The 26,004-nt window shown below is 36.7% G+C and overlaps 1 protein-coding gene across 3 annotated transcripts; it reads left to right on the top strand.

The window, feature by feature from the left end:
- Nucleotides 1-81: 81 nt before the first annotated feature.
- SLC33A1 (solute carrier family 33 member 1) lies at nt 82-26,004 on the top strand. 3 transcript variants are annotated; one of them, XM_004755611.3, is made up of 7 exons: nt 91-1,309; nt 14,256-14,446; nt 19,297-19,481; nt 19,969-20,086; nt 21,650-21,865; nt 24,154-24,351; nt 25,709-26,004. In XM_004755611.3, the coding sequence occupies exons 1-6, from the start codon at nt 535-537 to the stop codon at nt 24,319-24,321; spliced, it is 1,653 nt and encodes a 550-aa protein (XP_004755668.1). In that variant the 5' UTR covers nt 91-534; the 3' UTR covers nt 24,322-24,351; nt 25,709-26,004. The 3 variants fall into 3 exon arrangements, with proteins under 3 accessions (XP_044944482.1, XP_004755668.1, XP_004755667.1); XM_004755610.3 differs by having other exon boundaries at nt 24,154-26,004; XM_045088547.1 differs by lacking the exons at nt 14,256-14,446; nt 19,969-20,086 and having other exon boundaries at nt 82-1,309; nt 24,154-26,004.

Raw genomic sequence — 26,004 nt, 5'->3', positions numbered from 1 at the left:
TTTCCAAAGGCGGCCTCGCGAGCATGCCCTGATTGGCTCGCTCTGGAGGCGGGGACAGGACTCGTTTGAGTCTAGGACCACTTCCTGAGGCGCGAGGCAGGAAGTTATCTGGTCTCTGGAGTCCTGTGGAGAAAGTGCTGTCTGCTGCAGTGGTGGCGGCGAGAACAGGAGGTGGGTCGGGAGACTGGCCGTTCGGTCTCGCCGCAGCCAAGGGCCCGTTTCCATCGTAGCACCACGGCCCTCTTCTCCAGCCCCGAGCCGGGCGCGGCTGCCCGGGGGGCTCCTTCAGGCTCCTTGACGCTGGTCCAAGGGGCATCTACCTGGGCATCGCCTGGGCCTCCAGCCGGGGGACTGACTCCCGGCTTCAGCTCCCGGGGCCACTGTAAGAAGTGCCCTTATCACCCCTCGCCCTGTCCTCCTCCTCCCTGAACCATCGGGACCCTGGTCCAGAGCGATAGCCTTGGACCTGGGACTAGGCGCTCCAAGACGCTCAGCCCCGGTACCCCACAGACGGGGCTCTGCATCGTCTCTGATATGTCACCCACCATCTCCCACAAGGACAACAGTCGGCAACGACGACCAGGGAATTTCAGCCACTCTCTGGATATGAAGAGCGGTCCTCTGCCGCCAGGCGGCTGGGATGACAGTCATCAGGAATTGGTGGGCGGGGAAGGGGACCGAGAAGCTTTTCTGCGGGATACCGGCACGGGTGACTTCTCAAAACCCCCACGGAGCTGCCGGGCCGAATTAAGCAGCATTTTGCTGCTGCTTTTTCTTTACGTGCTTCAGGGCATTCCACTGGGCCTGGCGGGAAGCATCCCACTCATTTTGCAGAGCAAAAACGTTAGCTATACAGATCAAGCTTTCTTCAGTTTCGTCTTTTGGCCTTTCAGCCTCAAACTGCTCTGGGCCCCGCTGGTTGATGCAGTTTACTTTAGGAACTTCGGTCGTCGCAAATCTTGGCTTGTCCCTACACAGTACATACTGGGACTGTTCATGATCTATTTATCCACTCAAGTGGACCGTTTGCTCGGCAACACTGATGGCAGAACGCCCGATGTGGTCGCTCTCACTGTGACATTCTTTTTGTTTGAATTCCTGGCCGCCACTCAGGACATCGCTGTGGATGGCTGGGCGTTAACGATGTTATCCCGGGAAAACGTGGGTTATGCTTCTACTTGCAATTCAGTGGGCCAGACAGCGGGCTATTTTTTGGGCAATGTTTTGTTTTTGGCCCTTGAATCTGCCGATTTTTGTAACAAATATTTGCGATTTCAGCCTCAACCCAGGGGAATCGTTACTCTCTCAGGTAGTGTATTTAAGCTATTATGTGGTTAGGTTTATTTTACGTTTACGAATCCTGTTGACCGAGTGTGTGACGCGTTGAAGGCAATCTCGTAATTCAATTTGCTGGGGATTTTTTTGTGGGAGATTATCCAAGGTTAAGTTTTCTGCTAAAATGAGCTTCAGCCAGAATGAGTACAGGAAAGCAGTCATAATTGATAAGTATCCTACAGTGAGCAGGGAGAGACAGCTCATCCAATAACACTGTTGTGTGATGACAAACAAAACCGCCAGTCTAGGAAGCTGTTGACACTTGCTTTATACATAGGTGCACATTTTTTAGAAGTCTGGCTAGTGTGAAGACATGTATCCAGCCCAACTCCTGTGGTTTACATTTTCCTTTTATTGAATTGGTATTTCTAATTCTGGTTCATTTCTGCCTCTACTGGTATACCAACAGTCCTCTTCTAGCCTTCTGGTGAATAGAATAGGGTTAATTTATTCAGCATTAATGAGTTGACAGAGTGACAGAGTTCTTAGGGCCTCCTATGAATAAAGCAGAGTCCAACCCTCAAGAAATAGGAGAAATGAACATTTTTGGGGAGCTCAGGGTTGCTAGCTTGTGAGAGTCAGGCCTCACACTGCAGATAACATTTGACCTTGTTGAATTATAAAATTCTGTGAACTGAATAAGTGGAATTCTAGAATGCACAATGCCAGGTGAAAGCGCACTGAAGCTGAAAAGTACAAAAAGGTACAGGACAGTACCTACCATGTTCAGCGTGCCTGAAGCAGTAATTGTGCGGACCAGGTTTGGAAAACAGTGATGAAAGAAAAGTTGTGACCCAGTTAGTAAGATTTTCTTGAATTGCTATGAGAAGAAGTTTGAAGTTTATCCAGTAAGCAATTTTGTGTAAGTTCTGCAAAATTTCTCCTTTTTCTGAATAAGTAAAATATATGTCCTTGGAAGGTTTTCTGATTTGGTTTTTTTTTTTTTTAAGCTTTCCTAACAATTTGGAAACAAAAGTGAAAATTAGCAATATCAGGAATAATCTACATCAGGAATATGGTAGAATTCTTTATTCTGATAACAATGTATTTAAGTGATTCTCTTGAAATCTAAGCAGTTCAGCTTTCTCTCATCTTCCCAGTACTAGCTTGGGGATTCCAGACAGGGTAAATGTCAGGGGTAGCTGTGTGGTGAGGGAAGTATAAGGGTTATATAATAATATTCCAGTGGTGTGGAGGATGGAGGGTTCGCACCTGCACTACTCATCTCTTGAAATGTCCTGTAAGGGACCCTCTTATCTACCTCCTCAAACTGCTGTTGAGCTACTGCTACTGAAGAAATGATGATTATAATTTCCTTAATTGGTTTGGGGCTGAAAATGGTTGAGAGATACTGCTTTTAAACAGATTGGTCTCAAAGTGTTCTGGGGCCCCACTCCTGCTCTATGGATAATTCTCTGCCTGGAAATATTTTGTGAATGCATTGTATTAGCATCTTACTGCTTTTTATGCAGCTTTTCATTTTGTACTGTGACTATTGATGTCACCAGGAAGTACTAATGAAATGATGTATTATTTAACATGGGAAAGCCTCACAGCAGATGTCAAGATTTAAGAGGTTGTGGTAACTAAATTACTGACTAGGTAAATTAGAGCTTTCTCTAAGTACAAGAATGATTGATAAAACATCATTCCACAGAATGCCATTATGCATTCAGTAGCCATGTTAATTATATCCTTTCTTAGTCACAACTATTCCCCAATGGGAAGATCAAAATTGTGCCATGTTGGATTTTTATTTACACTGATTTGTCCTTTAGAATAGCTGTTTGTTCTGTGAAATTTGAACTTTGTTTCCAGGAAATTGTAAAAATAGCTTAGTATTTAATTTTTTCTGTGTAGTAGACTTTTAGTTCAGACATTTTAGTGAATTAAGAGTTGAAGAGTTTTCATTCTCTTCTTTATGATTGTAGATATTATAGTTATAGCTTTGATCTTTCTGGAACTTAGTAGCATTATAACAAAAAAGAAAGAAAGAAAGGAAGAAGAGAAAAGAGAGGAAAGGAAAGGAAGGAAGGAAAGAACAGCAGTTTTTAGGAATTTTAAGAGCACAGAAGGAATCATGAAGGAAATAAAATTGCTTAGGTAGTAAAAGAAGAGCTCAAACACTGAGGCAGATGTTTAGAAAAATCAGAAAATTATAAGCCTAATTATGAATTATAAAAATGAATTATGGCATATTTTAGAACTGTTATATATATTTTCTGATTAACGGTTTGTTTTGAGTTATAGATAAATAGAAATGGAATATATTGAGAAAAAACAGTTTTGCCATTTAGAAAGCAGTAATCTAAATAATAAATTTAGAACATGAAGGATAAGATGAGAAAAATCCCTTAGAAACCAAACCTGGATTATGCTGAGATTGGCTTTTTGGTATGTTAGGGATCCAAGGCAGTCCTGAACTCAGAAGGGAGCTTTTTCTATCCTGCCCCCTTTGGTTTTCAGAGATCTTATGAGCAAAAAGAGACAACCTTTTGGGGCACCTGGGTGGCTCAGTGGGTTAAGCCTCTGCCTTCCGCTAAGGTCGTGATCTCAGGGTCCTGGGATCAAGCCCCGCATTGGGCTCTCTGCTCAGCAGGGAGCCTGTTTCCCCCTCTCTCTCTGCCTGCCTCTATGCCTACTTCTGATCTCTGTTTGTCAAATAAATAAAATCTTAAAAAAAAAGAGAGAGAAAGACAACCTTTTGAGCTGCAAGAGGTGATGAAAGTAACCCAGAAGAACACAGATATTAGAACATAGTTTTATGACTTGGAAAGATAATATATTCCTTCTTTTTTTTAATAATTTAGATTCTGATTTGTATTTTTGGGAGCTGATTTTTTTTTTAATTGAGTTAACATTGGTATTTAATAGTATTAGTTTCAGTTGTACAACATAATTCAGTTTTTGTATATAATACAAAGTGGTCACCACAGTAAGTCTAGTTACCATCTCAATTCATTCTTTTCTTTTTCAAAGATTTTATTTACTTAGAGAGAGATCTTGAGTGTGCACACACAAGCTGAGGGGAGGGGGAGAGGGAGAGAGAATCTCAAGCAGACTCCCCACTGAGGCTGAAGCTTGTCATGGGGCTTGATCCCATGACCCCAAGATCATGACACAAGCTAAATCAAGAGTCGGATGCCAAACCAGCTGAGCTACCCAAACACCCCAGCCATCTCAATTCATTCTTATAGGTGAAGAAACTGAGGTCCAATGCCTAGTTGGAGGTAGAGATATAGGGTCCCCCCCCCACTATCTGAATGTAGAGCATTCTTAGAAAACTTGTAAGCTAAAATGGCATAAAGCAAAGAGTATCCACACTTTAGTTTACAAAAGACCTACTAGTATCTTTCTAACGGTTGGTAGGAAACTAGGGAAAACCTTGAAACCTAAATATAATTTGTGCTGATTGGCTTTTCTACCAGAGAAAAGTAGCACTCTTAACTGCTTATGTCTAAAAACATCAGCCCACTTCTGGAATACCCGATGGCCTAAAAAGGACAATAATTTTTTTGTTTTGTTTTTTAAGTGATCAGTGGCATTTATTCACTTAGTGACTGTTTGGTTCTAGCCATGTGATAGGTGTTAACATTTGAGAATTTTCGGCTTCCAAGGAATTTATAATGGGACTTGGCAAACCAAAATGCTAGAGTAGGTAGATGAACAATGTAAAGGAATCTCATGATTTGGTAGAGGACTGTAGGGTTTAGAGGGGCTTGAAAAGCTCATGCCTATCTAAGGGTGGGGAGCTTCAGTTTTCAATAAATTGGTGTCTTGTGGTGGTAGGATCCTAGGATTGCCAAATCTTATCAGTATTCAAGAGAAGCTGGAGCTTCCTTTTTTTGTTGCTTTTGTAATTTTAAAAACATTATTAGACTGAGATGAAATATGTCTTTAGATCTAATCTGTGAACTGGTACTCTTCTAGAAGCAGTGATAATAATGAATAGAAGTGATTGGGGTAAGGAGCGGGGTATTTGGGTTGGGGGCAGGTTAGTCTGATACTGGAGAAGAGAGCTAAACGTATTAGACCTTAAGAATTTGTCACAGAAGAAGGCATGAACATACAAGAGTTAATCAGGAAAAAAGAAACTATTTTGAAAAAAACTGATGTTGATAGAAAAGCCAATTAAACTGGCAATGCATATACCTAATACAGTATTTGTAAGGTATTCTTAGAACTCAGAAGAGAGCAGGACCTATTAATTCTTACTTAGTGACAAATTTCTTTGTCATGCTTTATGAAGCAGGACTCAATATATTTTTTGCATGACCAGAAATGCTGTTTAGAATATGACCAGGACTAACCCATTTCTAGATAGACCAGGTATTTTTAAATAGGCTGTAAAATATTCTTTAGCATGTACATTTAGACTTAAAATATTTTCCTGCATTCTCAGAAGGTAAAATTATAGAGGTAGATAACAGATGGGCAGTTGCTAGAGACTGGATGAGGAGAAGGTGAGTTTAAGTGGATGATAGCATGAGGGAGTTTTGGGAAGTGATGGAAATGTTCTGTATCTTGATTATGGGGTGGTGATTTGAAATTTATATATGTGTTAAAATTCATAGAACTGTAAATCAAAATAAATTTAGTTTTACTGTATAATAATTTTAGGAGTCTTTATAAAAATTAAAAAAAAAAAAACCTAATCCATTGCCTTAAAAGCCAATCTCTGGGTAAATATCATACAAAGTATGTGATATAAAATCCTTGAATTTAGCTATCATTTTGCTTTGAATGGGACAAGTTCATAAATCTGGTGGATCCTTCATCTCTAGACACACATTTGTCTAGAACTTATTTTCAAATGTTGGGACCCTAGTAGTAAAGTGAGAAGAGTAGAGGAATACTAGGCCTAGTAGATTCAGGAAGGATTAGATATTAAAAACTGGAGCCCACGCGCCAAAAAAGAAGGTCTTAAAGCCTTTTTGGTTTTTAAAACAAGGCAAAGGAGAAATGATACTATGTGCTTTCTTTGTCCAGTAAAGAACTGTGGGATTGCTTTTGTTTGGAAAAGTCAATTTAGTCTACGGCCATACCACCCTGAACGCGCCCAATCTCGTCTGATCTCGGAAGCTAAGCAGGGTCGGGCCTGGTTAGTACTTGGATGGGAAAAGTCAATTTATAAGATATACTCTAAGCCAAAAAATTATTTGATTTTATTTGGCATATATTTTACTCTGAATTTCACTTCTGCTTTTATTGAAATTTATGTAGAGGCCAATTAAACTGGCCTTTATTATACATTTATGAATGATAGAATCATAGAACCCCTCTAATTAAAAGCAGTCTCCTACTTTTCATTGATAGTCTTCCTGAAAACTAATTTGAGAAAGCAAAATAGACTTACCTTATAAAAGGAGATGTTCTGTTCCTATAAAATTAGAAATAAAGAATATAAAACTCTGATTATACCTATTTTTTAAAGACACAAACTTAGATAAATATGGCATTTTATACATGTTCTTTATATATTTTTTATAGAATCTGTTTTTAAGTAATTTCTACACCCAGTGTAGGATCCAAACTGACAACCCTGAGATGAAGAGTCATAGGCTCTATTGACTGAGCGAGCCATGTGCCCCATATGTGTTCCTTAATTTCATTCTTTTAAAAAAATCACTTCATATTTATAAATTTGGGTTTATATTTTACACTGTATATACTGTATTAATATAGGTGGTCACAAGTATATAATTTATATATGATATATAATTTATATATGACTGTGCATGCTATAACATTTTTATGGATAGGGTACACATAAAAAAGCAAGATGTTATTCTCATCCCCATTTCTATTCCTTGCTTTGGTGTTATCTAAGAATTTTTTTTTTTTTTAATCATTCTTTCTCCACTCTTTTGATCACAGTCCTTGCTGGCCAAAGTCCAGTGGTGATCAATTAAAGCTACAGAATAGGTGATTTCAAAAATACCTAAAGATTTCTATCTTTTTTGGTTGCTTTATATTATCTTACATTTGAGACCTACATTTCTTACTCCTCACACAGTTTTAGAATTTTTGTGTTCTTTTTTTTTTTTTAAGATTTTTATTTATTTATTTGACAGACCGAGATCACAAGTAGGCAGAGAGGCAAATAGAGAGAGAGAGAGGAGGAAGCAGGCTCCCTGCCGTGCCGAGAGCCCGATGCGGGGCTCCATCCCAGGACCCTGGGATCATGACCTGAGCCGAAGACAGAGGCTTTAACCCACTGAGCCACCCAGGTGCCCCTAGAATTTTTGTATTCTTAAAAAAAAAAAAAAGAACCTTTGCATTCTTAAATTTCCCATTTTTTTATCTTATTATTTTAAAATAATTATGGATTCACAGTAGGGCAGAGAAATGTTGAGTGAAATCCCACGCACCCTTCCCCAGGCTCCTCCACGGTTAACCTCTTACATAAGTATAGTACAATCTCAAAACCAAGAAATTGACGTGGGTACCATTCATGCAGTTATTTAGATTTCACCAAATTATTACAGGTACTCATTTATATTTGTATGTGTGTGTGCATGAGAGTAACTCTATGTAATTTCATCACATGTGTAGCCTTGTATAATCACCATTATCACAATGATGATACTCAACTGTATCATCACCACAAGACTACTTTTTTTGTTGCCTGCATCCCTAACCGCTGGGAGCTACTGATCTGTTTGCCATCTTTATAATTGTTTTTTCAGAAATGTTACAGGAATGAAATCATGCAGTATGTATCTTTTGGAGATTAGCTCTTTTCAGTTAGCATAATTTCTTTGAGCTTCACCCAGGTTGCATCTATCAATGATTTGTTGCTTTTTATTGCTGAGAAGTATTCCACTTCTTAGACATACCATGGTTTATTTCATCACCCTTCCATTGGAGGGAATCTGAGTAGTTTCCGGTTTTGGGCTATTTAATGTGAAAATAAGTCTTCATTTCTCTGAGATGAATGCCTGAGTGTGCAAAGGCTGGTTTCTGGTAAGTCCATTTTTAGTTTTAAAAGGAACTGCCAACCTTTTCTCCAAAATGGAATGGAAATACCATTTTATCTTCCTATCAGAAATATATAAAAGATCGATTTTTCTCTGCATCCTTGTCAGCATTTGATGTTACCATCATTTTTCATGTTAACTCTTCTGATGTATTCTTCATCTTCATGGGCTGGTTTGGAACGTTTGTCTGCTGTTTTATAAAAGTCTAAATTCAGCTCACAAAAAATGATTTTAGGGGTGTCAGGATATAGGTTATACAAAAGCTGAATGCAAGAACCTATCATAACATCAGAGTAGAGATATATGATATATGTTTAATATTTTAATTAAAATCCATTTTAGGATTTTGTGCCTGGCCAGAACATATTTTAAAAATTTAAAGAGTGATTTACTTTTACCTGGTGATGGAGGCGCAGTGTTAGCATAAGATGGGAACACTAAATCTATTGATTTCTCAGCCTTGCATTTTGGGCAGAATTTGAGCCCAAATTTTCAGACAAGATGGTCCTTAATAGTAAGATAGCTGCTTAATCCAGTCCTTGATTGAAGAAACAATCTCTTCTACTCCAGAGGAAAACTTAACATTGTTGGAGTTAATGAAAAGGTATGTGATCTCAGGATGCCTGGGTGACTCAATCGTTAAGTATCTGCCTTCAGCTCAGGTCATGATCCCAGGGTCCAGGGATCGAGCCTGCATTGGGCTCCCAGCTCAATGGGAAGCCTGCTTCTCCCTCTCCCACTCCTCCTGTTTGTATTCCCTCTCTCGCTGTCTTTCTCTCTGTCAGATAAATACATAAAATCTTTAAAAAAAAAAAAAAAAGGAAAGAAAAGAAAAGGTATGTGATCTCAAATATAGCTTTATCTTCCTAAGGGGTTAGGAAAAATAAGAGATTAGGAAGGTTTCAAAATTCGCTTTATATTTACTTGATTTTTGCATTATATGCTATCTTTTAACATCCTAATCCCCAAATCAGATATGACTATATATATTATATAGTTAAATAGCATTTTCTATGAGGGCTGTACAACAGCATGGATATTTTGAGTAAATGCTTCAGAGAGAGATTTGTGGCACAGAAAAGTCTATTTCGTTTAAGACTCAGCCAGTGACCCAGGGCCAATCATACTGTCTCTTTCAGTTTCCTCCACTGTGAAAGTGAGAGTGTAGGACTGGATGATGGGTGTCTAAAGTCCTTTCATGCTTTAACTTGTGAAATAGATTGCTGTGTGAAAAGCAAGAAGGTGAAAGGAAGGCCTAACTTTTAGAACAAACTGAAAGTTTGCTTTCCTGTCACTGACTTCTGAAGGACTGAAGTTAATTTCCGTAGTGTGAGAGGTCCAGGGAGAGAGAATTTGATCTGAGTCAAGGATATCAGACAATGCTTCCTAATCTGTCTCCTATGGTAGTAGCAGAGAGTGAACCTATACCTAATTAAAGGGTCTGGGGACATAGTCCAAATCCTTAAAAGTCATGAAAGCTTTTTGTAGTCTGATGTTTTATCTTTAAAAATTCTTGGAAATTTTGCCTTCCCTCTATGTATATATATTCTTTTCATTAACAAGGCTTCCCTCTAAACTATTGAGTAAAGTGAACTCTTTAAGAAGATGCACCATGTTTATTTATCCTATGGGTTTGCGTACCCTTTGTCATACTACTGTATGGGGAGATAGAAGTGGGGAAGGGGAGTACAAGTATGCTGAAGTATCTGTGTTCCACACTTTGTGGTTGAAGCTAAGATGGGTATCTTCTCAGGCATATGTGGTTGATAGGAAAGAGAGCCTGCTTGCTATAGATAGGTGTTGTCTGAGCATCTGGGTAGTACATTGGAAAACATTATTGCTTTAGGATCAGATCTGAGTTTAGACCCACCTCTGGCACTTTGTGAACTGTAATACTGTTTCATTGTGTATAAAGTGAAATAATAATACTTGGAGAGTGAGATTTAGTGCACTGTCCTATGTTTCTGTTTCGCTTTGACATAATAGGCACTCAGGTGCTAGCTATTATTATATTCTTGGTTAGGTGAATTGGCATATGCTTTTAAATTTTGCATTCATGGAAGTACTAGATAAGATCTAGTAGCCACTTATGAATACTTAGTTTGACTTATGGTCTTTGCCTAAAAATCCTTTATATGAAACTTGCACATCAGCTTTGACATCTTAATAAACACACACAAACACACACAATCATACTGCTTTTATAGATGAAACACGTAAATCGAATTTAACTGAAATGTTAGTAGTGAAATACTTAGATCATTTTTGGTAACTATCTTTACAATGGTTGGTATATCATCAGTCTATGGATATTCTCTAGCATCAAAGCAGTGTTAATAATAACAGTCTAGTGATTATTACCGTTTTTGGTAATTGTGTTCAGAAAACCTATTAATATATTTTCTGGCAGTAGTCAAGTCTCTTTTTCTGAGCTATTAGCTTCATTCTTCTCTCTGTGTGGGCTGTTGGGAAAGCCTTTGAATGAGAGCTCAGAAATGATGCATTGTCAACACCTTCTTTTTATGTGTACTGTTACTTTATCCAAAGAGCACATAGAAATTAGAAATAATCTTACCTGCAAACAGCATTGAAATCTGTTTAACTTGTCCTTATGTTTTTCTCCTGGTATTGAAGTTTAGATTCTAGGTGAAGATTTTGTTCATGAAAATTGGGAGAATATACTATGCAAACTTAAAAATGTTTTGCTTAGTGAACTGGAACTCTTGAAGTAGCATATAACTTAAAATTAAAATAAAAATTTTTAATCCACGTTTAACTAGAGACCATTAATTGAAATTTCTAGTGACAGTGGAAGTAGCATAGTTCTTTTTTTTTCCGTCTTTCTTTCTTTCTTTTTTTTTTAATAGTAGACTCTATGCCCAGTGTGGAACCCAACACAGGGCTTAAACTCAAGACCCTGAAATTAAGACTAAGCTGAGATCAGGAGTCAGACTCTTAACTGACTGAGCCACCCAGGTCCCCCTCAGGATTTCTTAAATTGCTAATTTAAACCAAATGGTGAATAAAAAATTTCTGAATGAGAATAGTATTATAGATGAAATACTGTAAATAGGCCATTTTTTGTCACATTCACAGAATTAAGAATGCAAAAATAAAAAAAAGTAGCCTCACTTAAAAGAATAATCTTAAATTGTTGTTCATTCCTTTTGAACCAGATTCTAAAACACTACATTAACATAAACTAGAAATTATGTTATTTTGATGAACCTTAAGCATAAGACTTGTATATATGGCTGCATTTTTTTTTTTTAAGATTTTATTTATTTATTTGACAGAGAGAAATCACAAGTAGATGGAGAGGCAGGCAGAGAGAGAGAGAGAGAGGGAAGCAGGCTCCCTGCTGAGCAGAGAGCCCGATGCGGGGCTCTATCCCAGGACCCTGAGATCATGACCTGAGCCGAAGGCAGCGGCCTAACCCACTGAGCCACCCAGGCGCCCCTGGCTGCATTTTTTTAAATGGATATCTTTGTGTTTAAGAATGTTTCATATTTTTCTTTTCATAACTAAAATTAATTTAAAAAATAAAAATAGGGATGCCTGGGTGGCTCAATGGGTTAAGCCCCTACCTTTGGCTCAGGTCATGATCCCAGGGTCCTGGGATCTAGCTCTGCATCCGGCAGCAGGGAGCCTGCTTCCCCCTCTGGCTGCCTGCCTCTCTACCTACTTGTGATCTCTGTCTATCAAATAAATAAAATCTTTTTAAAAAATAAAAAATAAAATTAATTATAGATTTCTTATGGTGGAGAATTCACTCCAGAACACGTTTCTATATTTTTTTAAAGATGTTATTTATTTATCTGAGAGAGAGAGAATGAGAGTGAGCATGAGAGGGGGAAGGTCAGAGGGAGAAGCAGACCACCATCCCTGCTGAGCGAGGAGCCCATATATATTTGAAGACTTTGAGCTTCTTTAATTTGCATAATTTGAATAGCAGAGACTTTGTTTTGGTTATTTGACTAAATAATTAGCCAATTCTAGTAGAGTCTTCAACATTAAAATAATCATTATATAGGCAGTATAAAATAATGGAAAGAATATGAAACCCAAATTTAGAAGATTTAGGTTTAAATTCTGCCTCTAATTATTTGACCTTTGGCAAAGATTTAAATATTCTGAGCTTCTTTTCCTTATGTCTAACTGCGTAGTAATAATACCTGCCTCATATGTTTGCTATGAAAATCCAATGAGATAACACAAAAAAGGAAGCATTTAAACAGTAAGTTGAGGGGCATCTGGCTGGCTTATTTGGTAGAGCAAGGAACTCTTGATCTTGGGGTTGTAAGTTCAAGCCCCATGTTGGGTATAGAGATTGCTTAAAAATAAAATCTAAAAAGAAAAAAAAATAGTAAGGTGGTCTAAAGTAATTGGTCTAAACAATTCCATTTGCCTCCATCATAAGTGAGGTTCAAGTTGTAGTGGACGCAGCGGTTAGCTTGCAGTTAGCACAGCAACAGAGCAAGACCATTAAATAGGAAAAACCCTGAGTATAGAGTGCTTGCTCTCCTTGTTTTTGAAAAAAGGTGAATAGGCTCCATGAACAGTTAGTTATGCTATATGAGCATAGAATGAAAAGTAAACAAATGTAAAACTGACTACAGTTCTAGAATGTTAGAACTAGTAAGCATCTGGGATTTTCTAGCCAAGTCCTCTTATTTTACAGATGAAGAAACTAAGACAGGGTTATCCAATAAGCTTTGTAGTGGCAAACAAAGATGCAATTCTTAGGGTGGTTAAGGAGATACAGGTTTTGAAAATAGTTGTATAAAAGTTTGAAATCACAGTTTTACCACTGACTTAGAATATAGCTTCAGGTAATGTAACCTAAGCCTATTTCTTTATCTGTAAATTGAGGCTTAGTTAACCTAATCTATTGGATCGTTGTAGTAAAGGAGATATACACTCAATAAATGGTGTCTCTAATATTACTATCACTTTTAATTATTGCACAGAACCTTTATAACATTATTCACTCCCTCTGCTTGATTTGTTCAAAAAAGTGGCTAATGGCCAACTCTCTTTCACTGAAACAACCCAAACAGTATTCTTCATGTGTCGCCATTGTGCATGTACAAGTATGAGGAAATTCCTTCTCTGTCACACTATTGAAGCCTATTCTTTTTCTTTTTTTTTTTTTTTAAAGGTTTTATTTATTTAGTTGACAGAGAGAGACATAGCGAGAGAGGGAACACAAGCAGGGTGAGAAGGAGAGGGAGAAGCAGGCTCCCCGCTGAGCAGGGAACCCAATGAGGGGCTCAATCCCAGGATCCCAGGATCATGACCCGAGCAGAAGGCAGACACCTAACGACTGAGCCATCCAGGTGCCCCTATTGAGGGCTATTCTAAACAGATTAGAAACATTAAAAAGTTTTAAAAATAAAAGGTGGAAGATCTAATATAAATGAGCATCTGTTTACGTTATAATTTAATAAAGAACTGAAATGGCTTATATGCTTAAGTATCACTGATGGAGAAGAGCGGAGGGTTGTGAGTTTGAGTCCTACATTGGGTGTAGAGATTACACATATAAGTAAATAAATAAATAGATGGATAGGGTATAGACATTACATAAACAAACTTTTTAAAAAAAGAAGTATGACTGATAGATCTGATGGGATATGAAAATCATTGGTCATCCCTAGCACTTTCCTTGAAGAAAATGACACAACAGACTTGTTTCATTCACCCCACAAATGTCTGTATTCCTTTTCTTTTTCCTTGTTAAGTATCCCTGTCTATGTAGTATATGTTTAACTGAGGCAGGACTGTCTTGTTCATCTAGTATGCTCAGTATATTCCCTTGAACATGATTTGATCTTTTAACAGATTAGTGGAAGAAAAGTTATATATACAAAATTTGGTATCAATGCAGATAATGTCATTTCAAAAGTTAGTTATAGATGTTAACATTTTTAATTTCAGATTTCCTTTTTTTCTGGGGAACTGTATTTTTGATAACAACAACTCTAGTTGCCCTTCTGAAAAAAGAAAACAAAGAAGTATCAGTAGGAAAAGAAGAAACCCAAGGAATCACTGATACTTACAAGTTGCTTTTTGCAATTATAAAAATGCCAGCAGTTCTAACATTTTGCCTTCTGATTCTAACTGCAAAGGTAAGAGACTTATTATAAAGCAAATGTACCACCCTGTAATAATTACCAATATCATGAAATACTTCGATTGCCTTTTCATATCATAAGTTCCTTTCCACAACTATTAGTATGTAACAGTAAAAAACAGTACTTTCTGTTTATTAAATTTGTTTTAAAAGGTGTGATGATATCAAATCTGATTTCAAAGTAATCTAAACATCTTGGAATCTTGAAAAGAATTAAGTAAATTAGAGAAATTCTAATAAATGTGAAATTTAATGAATGATATTAATGCTTGGTATGGAAATGAATGCCTTGAAAAAAAAAACTCCCTTCTGTTATAATGAATGTACATTTAATGTCAGAGGTATTATAGTTGGAAATATAGGAGTCTATTTAAAAATGAATTTACTTATTTTTTTAAATGTCGAAAGGAAATATGCTGTAAATAAATGGGGATTTTGGTAGCTCTTATTTTACTCTTTATGTTTTCTATTTTAAGATGTCCTAATTAAAAATAAAGTCCTGGGGCGCCTGGGTGGCTCAGTGGGTTAAGCCTCTGCCTTCCACTCAGGTCATGATCCCGGAGTGCTGGGATCGAGTCCCACATCGGGCTCTGCTCAGCAGGGGACGTGCTTCTCTCTCTCTCTCTCTCTCTGCCTACTTGTGATCTCTGTCAAATAAATAAATAAAATCTTTAAAAAAAAAAAAGTCCTAATTCTATAGTCCGAAAACATTTTAAAGATATTATGCTAGAGGAAATGTATATTTAATTATAGTAAGATATTGCTGGTATTAGAATTAATATTCCTAAAACCTTAGTCCATTATAGGAGTTTCATATTATGTATCTATCTTTATAAACACTTTACAGTTACCTTTTGACAACCCTGAAGTAAAAATTGGAGCCTCATTGTTTTTGAAATAGTGAATTTTTTTCCCCTAATGATAAGGGGGGTTACATTTTAAGGAAACATTGGGAAGGTTAAACTTAGGAACTCAAGATTCAACTTTAGAACATAATGAAAGGTTCAAGGAAGATAGTAATATTCTGTAATTATATCATTTAGAGGTAATCATTACTAACACTATTGGTGTATTTCCTTGCAGCCCTCTTTTTCTCCTGTGTGTGTCTGCGTGTACATGTTATGTGTGTGTGAGTGTGTGTGTGTATACACACTTTATATATATAAATATAATTAATAAGTTATAATCGACATTAATAATAATAGGAGATATCTGTAGTACACATATCTAACAAAACACCCAGGATATACAAAAATTCTACAAATTGGAAAAAAAAAAAAAGAGGCAGCTCTGGATATTTAAATATCCAATAACTGTATGAAAAGATGCTCAATCGCTTTAGTCATCAGGGAAATGCAAATTATAACCATAAGGAGATGCCACTATACACCCACCAGAAAGGTTAAATCTGAAAGGACAATATATGTCTTTGCAAGGCTGTGAAGCAATTGGAACTCTTTATATATTTATATACATACAGATATGCATGTAAATAAAAGTGGAATTGGATCATATCATATATAATTTTTATCTCATTTTTTGGTCTTATTACCCCATATTCCTTATCATTAAATGATTTTTGGAAACACACTTTTTAGGGGCACCTGGGTGGCTCAGTCAGCTAGGTACCCAACTCTTGATTTCACTTTAGGTCTCCATCTTAGGATCATGAGTTCAGGTCCCATGTTGGGCCCCACACTGGCCATGGAGCCTACTTAAGAAAGAAAAGATACTTTAATAGCGATTTAATTATTACAGTGTAAAGATTTGCTGTAATTTACTCATTTTTTTTGGTTGTATATTTGCTGATGTTTTTTAATTATAAAAATGCACTAGTGAATATTTTTGTGTATTTCCTTTTGGTAGATTCTTAAGTAGGCAATTAGTGGGTCAGTGAATATGATTGCCAAACTGCTTTGTAAAAGATTACAATTACACTGTTTATAGTGTATAAGGAGGTACTTCAGTTACAGAATATAGAATCTTATATTCCCTTTTATTTATTTGTTTTTTTATTTAAAAGATTTTATTTATTTATTTGAGAGAGAATGAGTGAGAGAGAGCACGAGAGATAGAAGGTCAGAGGGAGAAGCAGACTCCCCAAGGAGCTAGGAGCCCAGTGTGGGACTGGATTCTGGAAGTCCAGGATCATGACCTGAGCCGAAGGCAGTTGCTCAACCAACTGAGCCACCCAGGTGCCCTTATGTTCCCTTTTAAAGTAAACTTAGCCAAAAGTAACATCTCTCCTGACTTTTAATGTCATAAATTAGTTTTTTCTGCTTTTGAGTTGTTTTTTTTTTTCTTTTTTTAAGATTTTATTTATTTATTTGACAGACAGACATCACAACTAGGCAGAGAGGCAGGCAGAGAGGGAGAGAGGAGGAAGCAGGCTCTACGCCGAGCAGAGAGCCCAATGTGGGGCTCCATCCCAGGACCCTGAGATCATGACCTGAGCTGAAGGCAGAGGCTTTAACCCACTGAGCCACCCAGGCGCCCCTGCTTTTGAGTTTTATAATAAATGGAAATTTATAATAAATAGAGACATTTTTATGTCTGGCTCTTGTATCTCACTAAACATTATATTTGTATAATTTATCCATATTATTATTTATAGCAACAGTTTATTCATCTCATTGCTTATAATATTCCACTGTATTAATATGCTGTAATTTATTCATTCTATCAACAAGTGTTTAGTAATTTTCTACTATTATGGATAGTACTTCTATGAATATTCATTCACCTTACTTTTGGTGAACATCGATACACATTTCTGATGGGTAAATACCTCAGAATGGAATTGCTGGGTCATAAGGAATGCTGTAGATACTGCCACACAATTTTCCAGAGTGGTTGTTTCCATTTTCCCTACTTCCAACAATTTAAGAGAGTTCCAGTTGCTTCACAGCCTTGCAAAGACGCATATTGCCCTTTCAAATTTAACCTTTCTGGTGGGTATGTAGTGGCTTCTCCTTAATGGTTATAATTTGCATTTCCCTGATGACTAAAGCAGATGAGCATCTTTTCATATGGTTATTGGACATTTAAATATCCAGAGCTGCCTCTTTTTTTTTTTTTCCAATTTGTAGAATTTTTGTATATCCTGGGTGTTTTGTTAGATATGTGTACTATAGAAATCTCCTACTGTAGCACTTTTAAGATAAAGTAAATGTTGAAGTCAGTTTGTATACCTAATTTTTACAAAGAGAATGGGTGAAATGTAGTGAATTCTTTTGTGGATTTAAGTAAAATATCTTTGGCCTTTAGTTTTTCTATGGTGAAATTTGCCCTTTGGCTCCATTCCAAGAAGTTAAAGTACACACAATCACCATTTCTTTAAAGAATGTTGGTTTTATGGGTTTTGGTTTTTTAAAAATATTTATTTATTTATTTGATAGAGAGAGATCACAAGTAGACAGAGAGGCAGGCAGAGAGAGAGGGAAGCAGGCTCCCTGCTGAGCAGAGAGCCTGATGCTGGACTTAATCCCAGGACCCTGAGATCATGACCTGAGCCGAAGGCAGTGGCCTAACCCACTGAGCCACCCCGCCCAAGAATGTTTTTTAATAAAGCTTCACACTTACGGAAAATTTGCTTAGATAGTTGAAAGAATTCCCATATTTCATTATTCAAATTCTCTAATTGTTAACAGTTAGTTCCACTTTCTGTATTCTGTACATTTGTGCTCTATTACATATTTCTTCTGAAATATTAGAGTATTCTGTACGTACTATGCTCCTTTACCCATAAATACCTTGAGTATTTATTTCCTAAGAACAAGGGTTTTCTATTCCAAGATACAACGTACTCAAAAATTAAGGAATTTAAATTGATACAATACTGTTATCACAGTCTATACCCAGATTTCACCAGTTGTCCCAGTAACAACCTTTATAATTTTACTCTTCCCTGGTCAGGGATCCAGTTCAGAATCACACGTAGAATTTAGTGGGTATCAGCCTTTTTTTTGTCCTTCATGACCTGGATGTTCTAAATTTTTCTGTGGAGTGGCCTTCCATTTATGTCTGTCTGATGTTCCTTCGTGTTTAGGGTCAGGTAATGCAAATATGTCAGGAATATCACCCAAGTAATATAGTGGTGACTTTGGGGAATTCTATGAGAAGCCTTATCATGTCCCTTTATCCCATTAACTGTTGTTAACTTTGATTACTTTGTTAACCCATTATAAAGTTATTATTTTTCTTTCTGTAATTAAAAACTAATTTATAGAGAGATACTTTGAGACTCTCTAAATACCTTGTTTCACCCCAAACTTTTACTCACTACTTTGAGCATCCTCTTTTTTGTTTGTTTTTAAAAATTGAACTATAGCTTATCTTCCCCTTCATTTTATTTAACCCTTTAGGTAGAATGTTGTCTCAAAATTACTTTTGAAATGTTAGATGACTTTTAGAAATTTTATTATGATCAGTCAGAAATCATTAAAAATCTGTATATGTGGCAGTGATGCTTCATTTTAACCAGATTTTATTTGAAGTCAATTAAAGACTCTTTAAAGCTTAAAACATATTAATCAGTAAGTTGGGATTTGAATACTGTTTATTGTAAGAGACTGAACTTTTTGAAATGGAAATTAGTTGTTAGTGTTATCATCTGCGGTTCCTAAAAGTGCTGAATTTTCAGTTGTTTTCACTGAATATTGTCAGTAGACCTTAGGATAAAGTATGTCTTCTGTAACTTGATTGTTGTACCAGATAGAATAATATATTTACTTGTAACTGCTGTAAATCAATAATGAGATTGAGGTTCTTGAAGAACTTACATATGCTTGGGGAAGATATTTTGTAAATCATAAATGAAAGTATTTTTTTGTTTTTATATTGCAGATTGGTTTTTCAGCAGCAGATGCAGTAACAGGACTGAAATTGGTAGAAGAAGGAGTACCCAAAGAACATTTAGCCTTATTGGCAGTTCCAATGGTTCCTTTGCAGATAATATTGCCTCTGATTATCAGCAAATACACTGCAGGTCCCCAGCCACTAAACATATTTTACAAAGCCATGCCCTACAGGTAAAAATGAAATAAAACCTTACTAAATAAGAAAAGTTAAATGAGCATTCATCAGTATCACCAATAACTGTGTTAAGTATATATGGAAAAAGACTTGGAAAGCATCTTTTTTTTTTTTTTTAAGATTTATTTATTTATTTATTTGGAAGACAGAGATCAGAAGTAGGCAGAGAGGCAGGCAGAGAGAGAGGAGGAAGCAGGCTCCCCGCTGAGCAGAGAGCCCGATGCAGGGCTCGATCCCAGGACCCTGGGATCATGACCTGAGCTGAGCCGAAGGCAGAGGCTTTAACCCAGTGAGCCACCCAGGCACCCCTGGAAAGCATCTTTAACTTCAATATCATTTATATGCACTTTTATCTCTTTCTAACCTCCTAACAGTTTTTAAATAATAGGCTACTTTCACATAGTAGGCATACAGATTTCTGTTTTTGTTGTTATTTTTTAACCTAAAATGGAAGTCAACTCCAGGTTTCTTCTTTTTCTATAGATTGTTGCTTGGATTAGAATATGCTCTGCTGGTTTGGTGGACTCCCAAAGTGGAACATCAAGGAGGATTCCCTATATATTACTATATTATAGTGCTGCTGAGTTATGCGTTACATCAGGTAAGCTTGCTGTGGTTTTCTCAGAAGTAAACTGTTTTTGGAAAATAAAGAAGACATTTTTCTGCAGTGGCCTTCAAATAATGATAATAAATTTTAAGGCTTAAGCATGAGTCTAACATTGAAGAGATTTTTTGACAGTGAACCTTAAATTGTAGCTTTTGATTTTTTGAACTCTATTTGTGGAGAGTTTCTTCATTTATTTTGTTCATTCAACCAGTATTTGTTATATTACAGAATTAATTCCAAAGCTAGTAATTATACTCTTCCTAAGTATTCCTCAGTCCATCCCGAGACTTGGGTTCTTTATTTCTTCTATTCCAGATGCCTTTTCTTTCTGAAAGTCTTGAGAAATAATGATGGCTACTATGTGACAGAACCCAGGCTTTTGGTTTAGATTCTGTACTGCGAGTTAAGGCTTACTTTTTGTGATTTTGAAAGTTCTGTGTTAATCTGCTTTCTTTTTCTTTATTAACTATGTTTGTAATCCCTAGCCTCACCTAAGCTGTTGCAGAATGGGGTTGTGTTCTGGGAGCAGGTGGTTCAAGTAAGCTGTAGACGCCCAGCAGTAAACTTTGGAACTTGAGTGCCTTTATTACAAATGTGTATTTAAGAGTCACTTTTCTGTGGAACCTAGTTTAAACTCTTTGAAAATTATAATTAACAAACTCCTCACTTGTTTTTAACGGAAACCTAAAAGTGTGGCTACCAAGTAATCTCAATAATTTTTTACATGTAGTTGTATCATTTGGGAGAACTCCATAATGGATCTGTCCAACTAAATGGATGTTTAAAGGAGTGCTTTAACTTAATAAATGTTTCACTATCTGTGTAAGTAAAGGAAAACTACAGTGTAGTAGTCCAAAAATCATTTGTTTGGCTTTGGATTCGATTAGAAAATTTTCTAAAATGTAGCCAGTGATGCTCAGACAGCCAGATGCTTTCTGGGAAAAACTATACAATGTCAAGTAAATTTGAGAAATGATACCTGACATAACCCCTCTTTATGTAGCATCTTAATCATCAATAAATATTAATTGGAAACCTATTCTATGCCAGAAACCATTCTAAGTGGTAAAATATAATAATAAATCATATCAAAATCCCTGTCCTTATGGAGTTTATATCCTAAAGCTTTCAGAAGCCTACAGTGAAAGGGACCTGTTGATTTTTTTGTGTAATTTAGTGTTTCTCATTCTTTTTTGACTGTGGAATACCTTTTTCTGTGAACACCCTATGGAACAGTATTCAAAGGAAAGCTATTTTGGAGACAGTTTGTTCCTCTGTTTCTTTTTTTTTTTTTTAAGATTTTATTTATTTATTTGACAGACAGAGATCACAAGTAGGCAGAGAGGCAGACAGAGAGAGAAGGGGAAGCAGGCTCCCCGCTGAGCAGAGAGCCCAATGCGGGGCTCAATCCCAGGACCCTGGGATCATGACCCGAGCCGAAGGCAGAGGCATTAACCCACTGAGCCAGTCAGGCGCCCCTGAATTTGATGTTCTTAACTCAGATTCTTTTTTTATAAAGTCTAATTTTGCTAAAGATGTTTGACATTTTCCTTGTAGGTTACATTGTACAGCATGTATGTTTCCATCATGGCTTTCAATGCGAAGGTTAGTGATCCACTTATTGGAGGAACATATATGACCCTTTTAAATACTGTGTCCAATCTGGGAGGAAACTGGCCTTCTACAGTAGCTCTTTGGCTAGTAGATCCCCTCACAGTGAAAGAGTGTGTAGGAGCATCAAACCAGAATTGTCGAACACCTGATGCTGTTGAGGTAAGTATGTTGTGATATTATTTTTATTTATTTATTTTTATTTTTTTAAAGTTTCCACCTATATATTTAGGAGACAGAGAGCAGGAGTCAGGTGAGGGGCAAAGGGAGAAGCAGAGGAGGGAGCCCGCTGAGGGGCTCGATCCCTGGATTCTGGGATCTTGACCCGAGTCGAAGGCAGTGCCCAACCAACTGAGCCACCCAGGCACCCCAGTATGTTGTAATTTTACATAACATTAAGCAATAATTTTGTAATTTTAGATAACATTAAGATATCAATTTTCAGGGATGCCTGGTTGGCTCAGTTGGTTGAGCTTCTGCCTTCAGATCTGGTCATGATCCCAGGGTCCTGGGATTGAGTCTCGCCTCGGGCTCCTTTCTTAGTGGGGAGCCTGTTTCTCCCTCTGCCTCCTCTGCCTGCTCTGCCTGCCCTATATGCTGCCGCCCCTGCTTTGTGCACTTTCTAACAAGTAAATAAATAAATAAATTAATAAATTAATTAATTAATTAAAAAGGACGGTGTCCCTGGGTGGCTCAGTTGATTAAGCAACTGCCTTTGGCTCCGGTCTTGATTCCAGGGTCCTGAGATCGAGTTCCACATCAGGTTCCCCCTGCTCTGCAGGGATCCTGCTTCTCCCTCTCCCTCTGCTGCTCCCCCTGCTTATGCTCGCTCTCTCTGACAAATAAATAATGCTAATTTTCAGGGGAACCCGGTTGGCTCAGTCTGTGGAGCTTGCCACTCTTGATCTTGGGGTTGTAAGTTTAAGACCCACATTGGGGGTCACCTGGGTGGCTCAGTGGATTAAGCCTCTGCCTTCAGCTCAGGTCATGATCTCAGGGTCCTGGGATCGAGTTCCACGTCAGGCTCTCTGCTTGGCCGGAAGCCTTCTTCCTCCTCTCTCTCTCTCTGCCTGCCTCTCTGCCTACTTATGATCTCTCTCTGTTGAATAAATAAATAAAATCTAAAAAAAAATTAAAAAGACCCACATTGGGTATGGAAATCACTTTATTATTATTATTTTTTAAAGATTTTATTTATTTATCTGAGAGACAGTGAGAGAGAGCATGAGCAAGGAGAAGGTCAGAGGGAGAAGCAGACTCCCCATGGAGCTGGGAGCCCAATGTGGGACTCGATCCCGGGACTCCAGGATCATGACCTGAGCCGAAGTCAATGGAGTTTCAATGTCAGTCATCCAACCAACTGAGCCTCCCAGGCGTCCCTGGAAATTTCTTTAAAAAAAAAAAAAAGAAAGATATTAATATTCTTATTTGCCTCTAGAAGTACTATATTTTTTTGAAAAATCATACCTGTCTATAGTTTCTTTCATTCTTTTTTGTGTGTTTTTTTGTTAGATTTTATTTATTTATTTGACAGAGAGAGAGAGAGCACAAGCAGAGGGAACAGGAGAGGGAAAAGCAGGCTGCCTGCTGAGCAGGGAGCCCAATGTGGAGCTCAACCCCAGGACCCCCAGATCATGGCCTGAGCCAAACCAACTGATGCTTAACCAACTGAGCCACCCAGGTGTCCTTAGTTTCTAGTGTAGAGATCTCTGCATTTTTTTTTTCCTGTCAGAACTGAGCTTATAATGTTCAGTAAGAGTAGCTCATTTGAAGACGCTTCTCAGCAAGGGAGGAATAGTCTCTCTCCCCTTTACCTTGAGGATTCTATACAATAGGCACTTAATAAGTGCATAATTAACAACTGAATATTTTAATGATAGAAAAAGGGAAACTCCATTGACTATTCAGATAACGATTATAGCCAGACCTGAATGGTTAGCACACTATTGTTAAATTATTTCAAATTAACATTAGCCCACTTCTAAGGTAGATTCATTGGAAATTTTCTTCACATTTCCCAAATTTGAAAAGCTATATCTTCAAAATGGAATATGAGTATTGTTTATAAAAGCTGAAAATGTTTTTAATCCTCTTAGTAGCATTAGAGAAATTAAGGTATATTAGCCTATTTCACCATTTGAAGTGAATGAAATGTTGAAATTATTTAACAAAAATACATTTTGAAGGGATCCTGGTTGGCTCAGTGGGTAGACCCTTATGACACTTGATCTCTTGGTTCCTGCATTATGAGTTCAAGATCCATCCAGGTTTACTTAAAATGATAATAATAAAAACTAAATAAATAAAATAAAAATAAAAAATAAAAACAACTTTCAAAAGTATTTTTGGATTTTTTTATTAATCCCTTAACTACAAAGTAGAAACATCTAACTTGCTGAATACTTCCATTTTGAAATTGTGAAATATTTATTATAATTTTACTTTTACAGCTTTGCAAAAAGCTTGGTGGCTCATGTGTTACGGCGCTGGATGGTTATTATGTAGAATCCATCATTTGTGTTTTTATTGGATTTGGTTGGTGGTTCTTTCTTGGTCCTAAATTGAAAAAATTACAGGATGAAGGACCATCTTCATGGAAGTGCAAAAGAAGCAATTAATTTACATTCACTACTGGACATTCTAGGAAGGTAACTGTAGTTTTATTTTAATTCAGACAGTTATGATAATCAGTGCATGGGAGTATAAAATAAAATTTTAAACAAGGAAATTATTAATATAAAATGCCAAATGATTAAAAAATAGACTCTCTGTATAGTTGATTATATTTTCCTTGCCTTGTCAATGTATTTGAAGTTTACTTAAGGTCAGGAAATTGGTTCTAAAACAAGTTTTCTGGCCTTGTTATTTGATTTATATCTTTTTAATTTACTGACCAAAGTATGTTTTAACCTGCAGTGCAGTAGCCATGGGTGGTAACCATCCAGTCAAGTATTGTTATCAGTACTTATCATTGAGCTGTATTTAAAATTCTGGTACAATATATGAAATGGAACAGAGTTTGATATTCAGGTACTAATTACAGCCAGTCTGACCCTGTTGACAACTAAATTTTATTTTGAATTGCAAATTGGTTAAATTCTATGTGGAATTTGCTGAGAAGAGAATGCAGACTACTGAAATGCCATTTTAGTTGTTATTTTTCTGACCATAACCACATTGTACTAATGAATCTGTGTTAAAAAGACTATTTTAAATGTATTTCCTGCCTTTGTAAGCATTACAGATTTATATGAAGATTATTCAAACTATTTTTTATAAAATGAAAGCTAACGATTTTTAATTTAATGATTCCCTGTCCTCCTTTTTGGGGGAGATATTCTGATTCCTTGTTAACTTTTACCCTAAAGCTTGCATATGTTTTTGTCATAAGTGCTTCATGGCATACAGACAGCTCGTGAAGGGATCTAATTTACTGTTGTATGTACGTTCGTGGCAAAGTTTTGAAAATAAAAAATGTTTTACTCAAAGCAGTTTTTTTTATTACTGAGAGAGAAAAACAGTAAAGATTTTCAATTAAATAAAATCAAAATGAATAATACTATAATTTTAAAGACTAATGCTTAGAGAGAGAGAGAGAGACAAAGACATTTTGTGCCTTTGACAAGTTAAATTATGTTGTGGAAGAATGTTTCTTAATTAAGCACTTTACTAGTGAGAAAAGATCTCACAGTTACTTTATATAAAATCAGGTACTGTATTTCCACTTATTAAAACACAACCTTCTGTTTGTAAACTATAATATCTGCTGGAGGATTGATATCCCAGGAAGGTTAAGCTTTGGAATACGTTAGCAATTCCCAACATATTATGTATACCAATAATAATGTTCTTTGCATTTTTTGTGTCATATACTACTCTGACTCTTTAGAGATTATGTAAATCCTTCCAAAGATAAAGAAAAAGAAAGATTAAGTTGAATCTGACTTAATTTTATCCTTGTGGAAAAACATATACTAATTTTTATTTTGTTAATTTTATAAATAGGTTGAATTTAGAGTGGGGTTTTATATAAGTAATGGAGGATAAAATGGGTGGGAGAAAATGGCATTCAGCATCTGAAGAAAGATAGAAGGCGGTTCTCTAGAACTCATGCATTGCCATTGGAAAGCCTTTGTTGGGCATCGATATCAGATCCTGAAGAATCACCTGGAAAATCATCCTAGAAACAAGGAAGCTACACAAAACTGTAGTCTACCATACTTTGTCACATGGGTTGTCCATTATCATGTATTATAATCAGAATGTTTACTTGAATAAAGGAAAAAACCCATTTACTCTCA

Source organism: Mustela putorius, unplaced genomic scaffold (genome assembly GCF_011764305.1).
Source record: "Mustela putorius furo isolate JIRA1106 unplaced genomic scaffold, ASM1176430v1.1 tig00003834_pilon_pilon_pilon, whole genome shotgun sequence".
NCBI classification, from domain to species: Eukaryota; Metazoa; Chordata; class Mammalia; order Carnivora; family Mustelidae; genus Mustela; species Mustela putorius.
The sequence above is the reverse complement of the archived record's forward strand: the minus strand, read 5'-3'. Positions and strand labels throughout refer to the sequence as shown.

Bases quoted from the DNA above. Each gene is read 5' to 3' on its own strand.
- SLC33A1 (XM_004755611.3), top strand. From the start codon at position 535: ATGTCACCCACCATCTCCCACAAGGACAACAGTCGGCAACGACGACCA. The intron at 1,310-14,255 runs GTAGTGTATTTA...TTTTAATTTCAG, and splicing joins GGGAATCGTTACTCTCTCAG to ATTTCCTTTTTTTCTGGGGA. The intron at 21,866-24,153 runs GTAAGTATGTTG...TTACTTTTACAG, and splicing joins GAACACCTGATGCTGTTGAG to CTTTGCAAAAAGCTTGGTGG.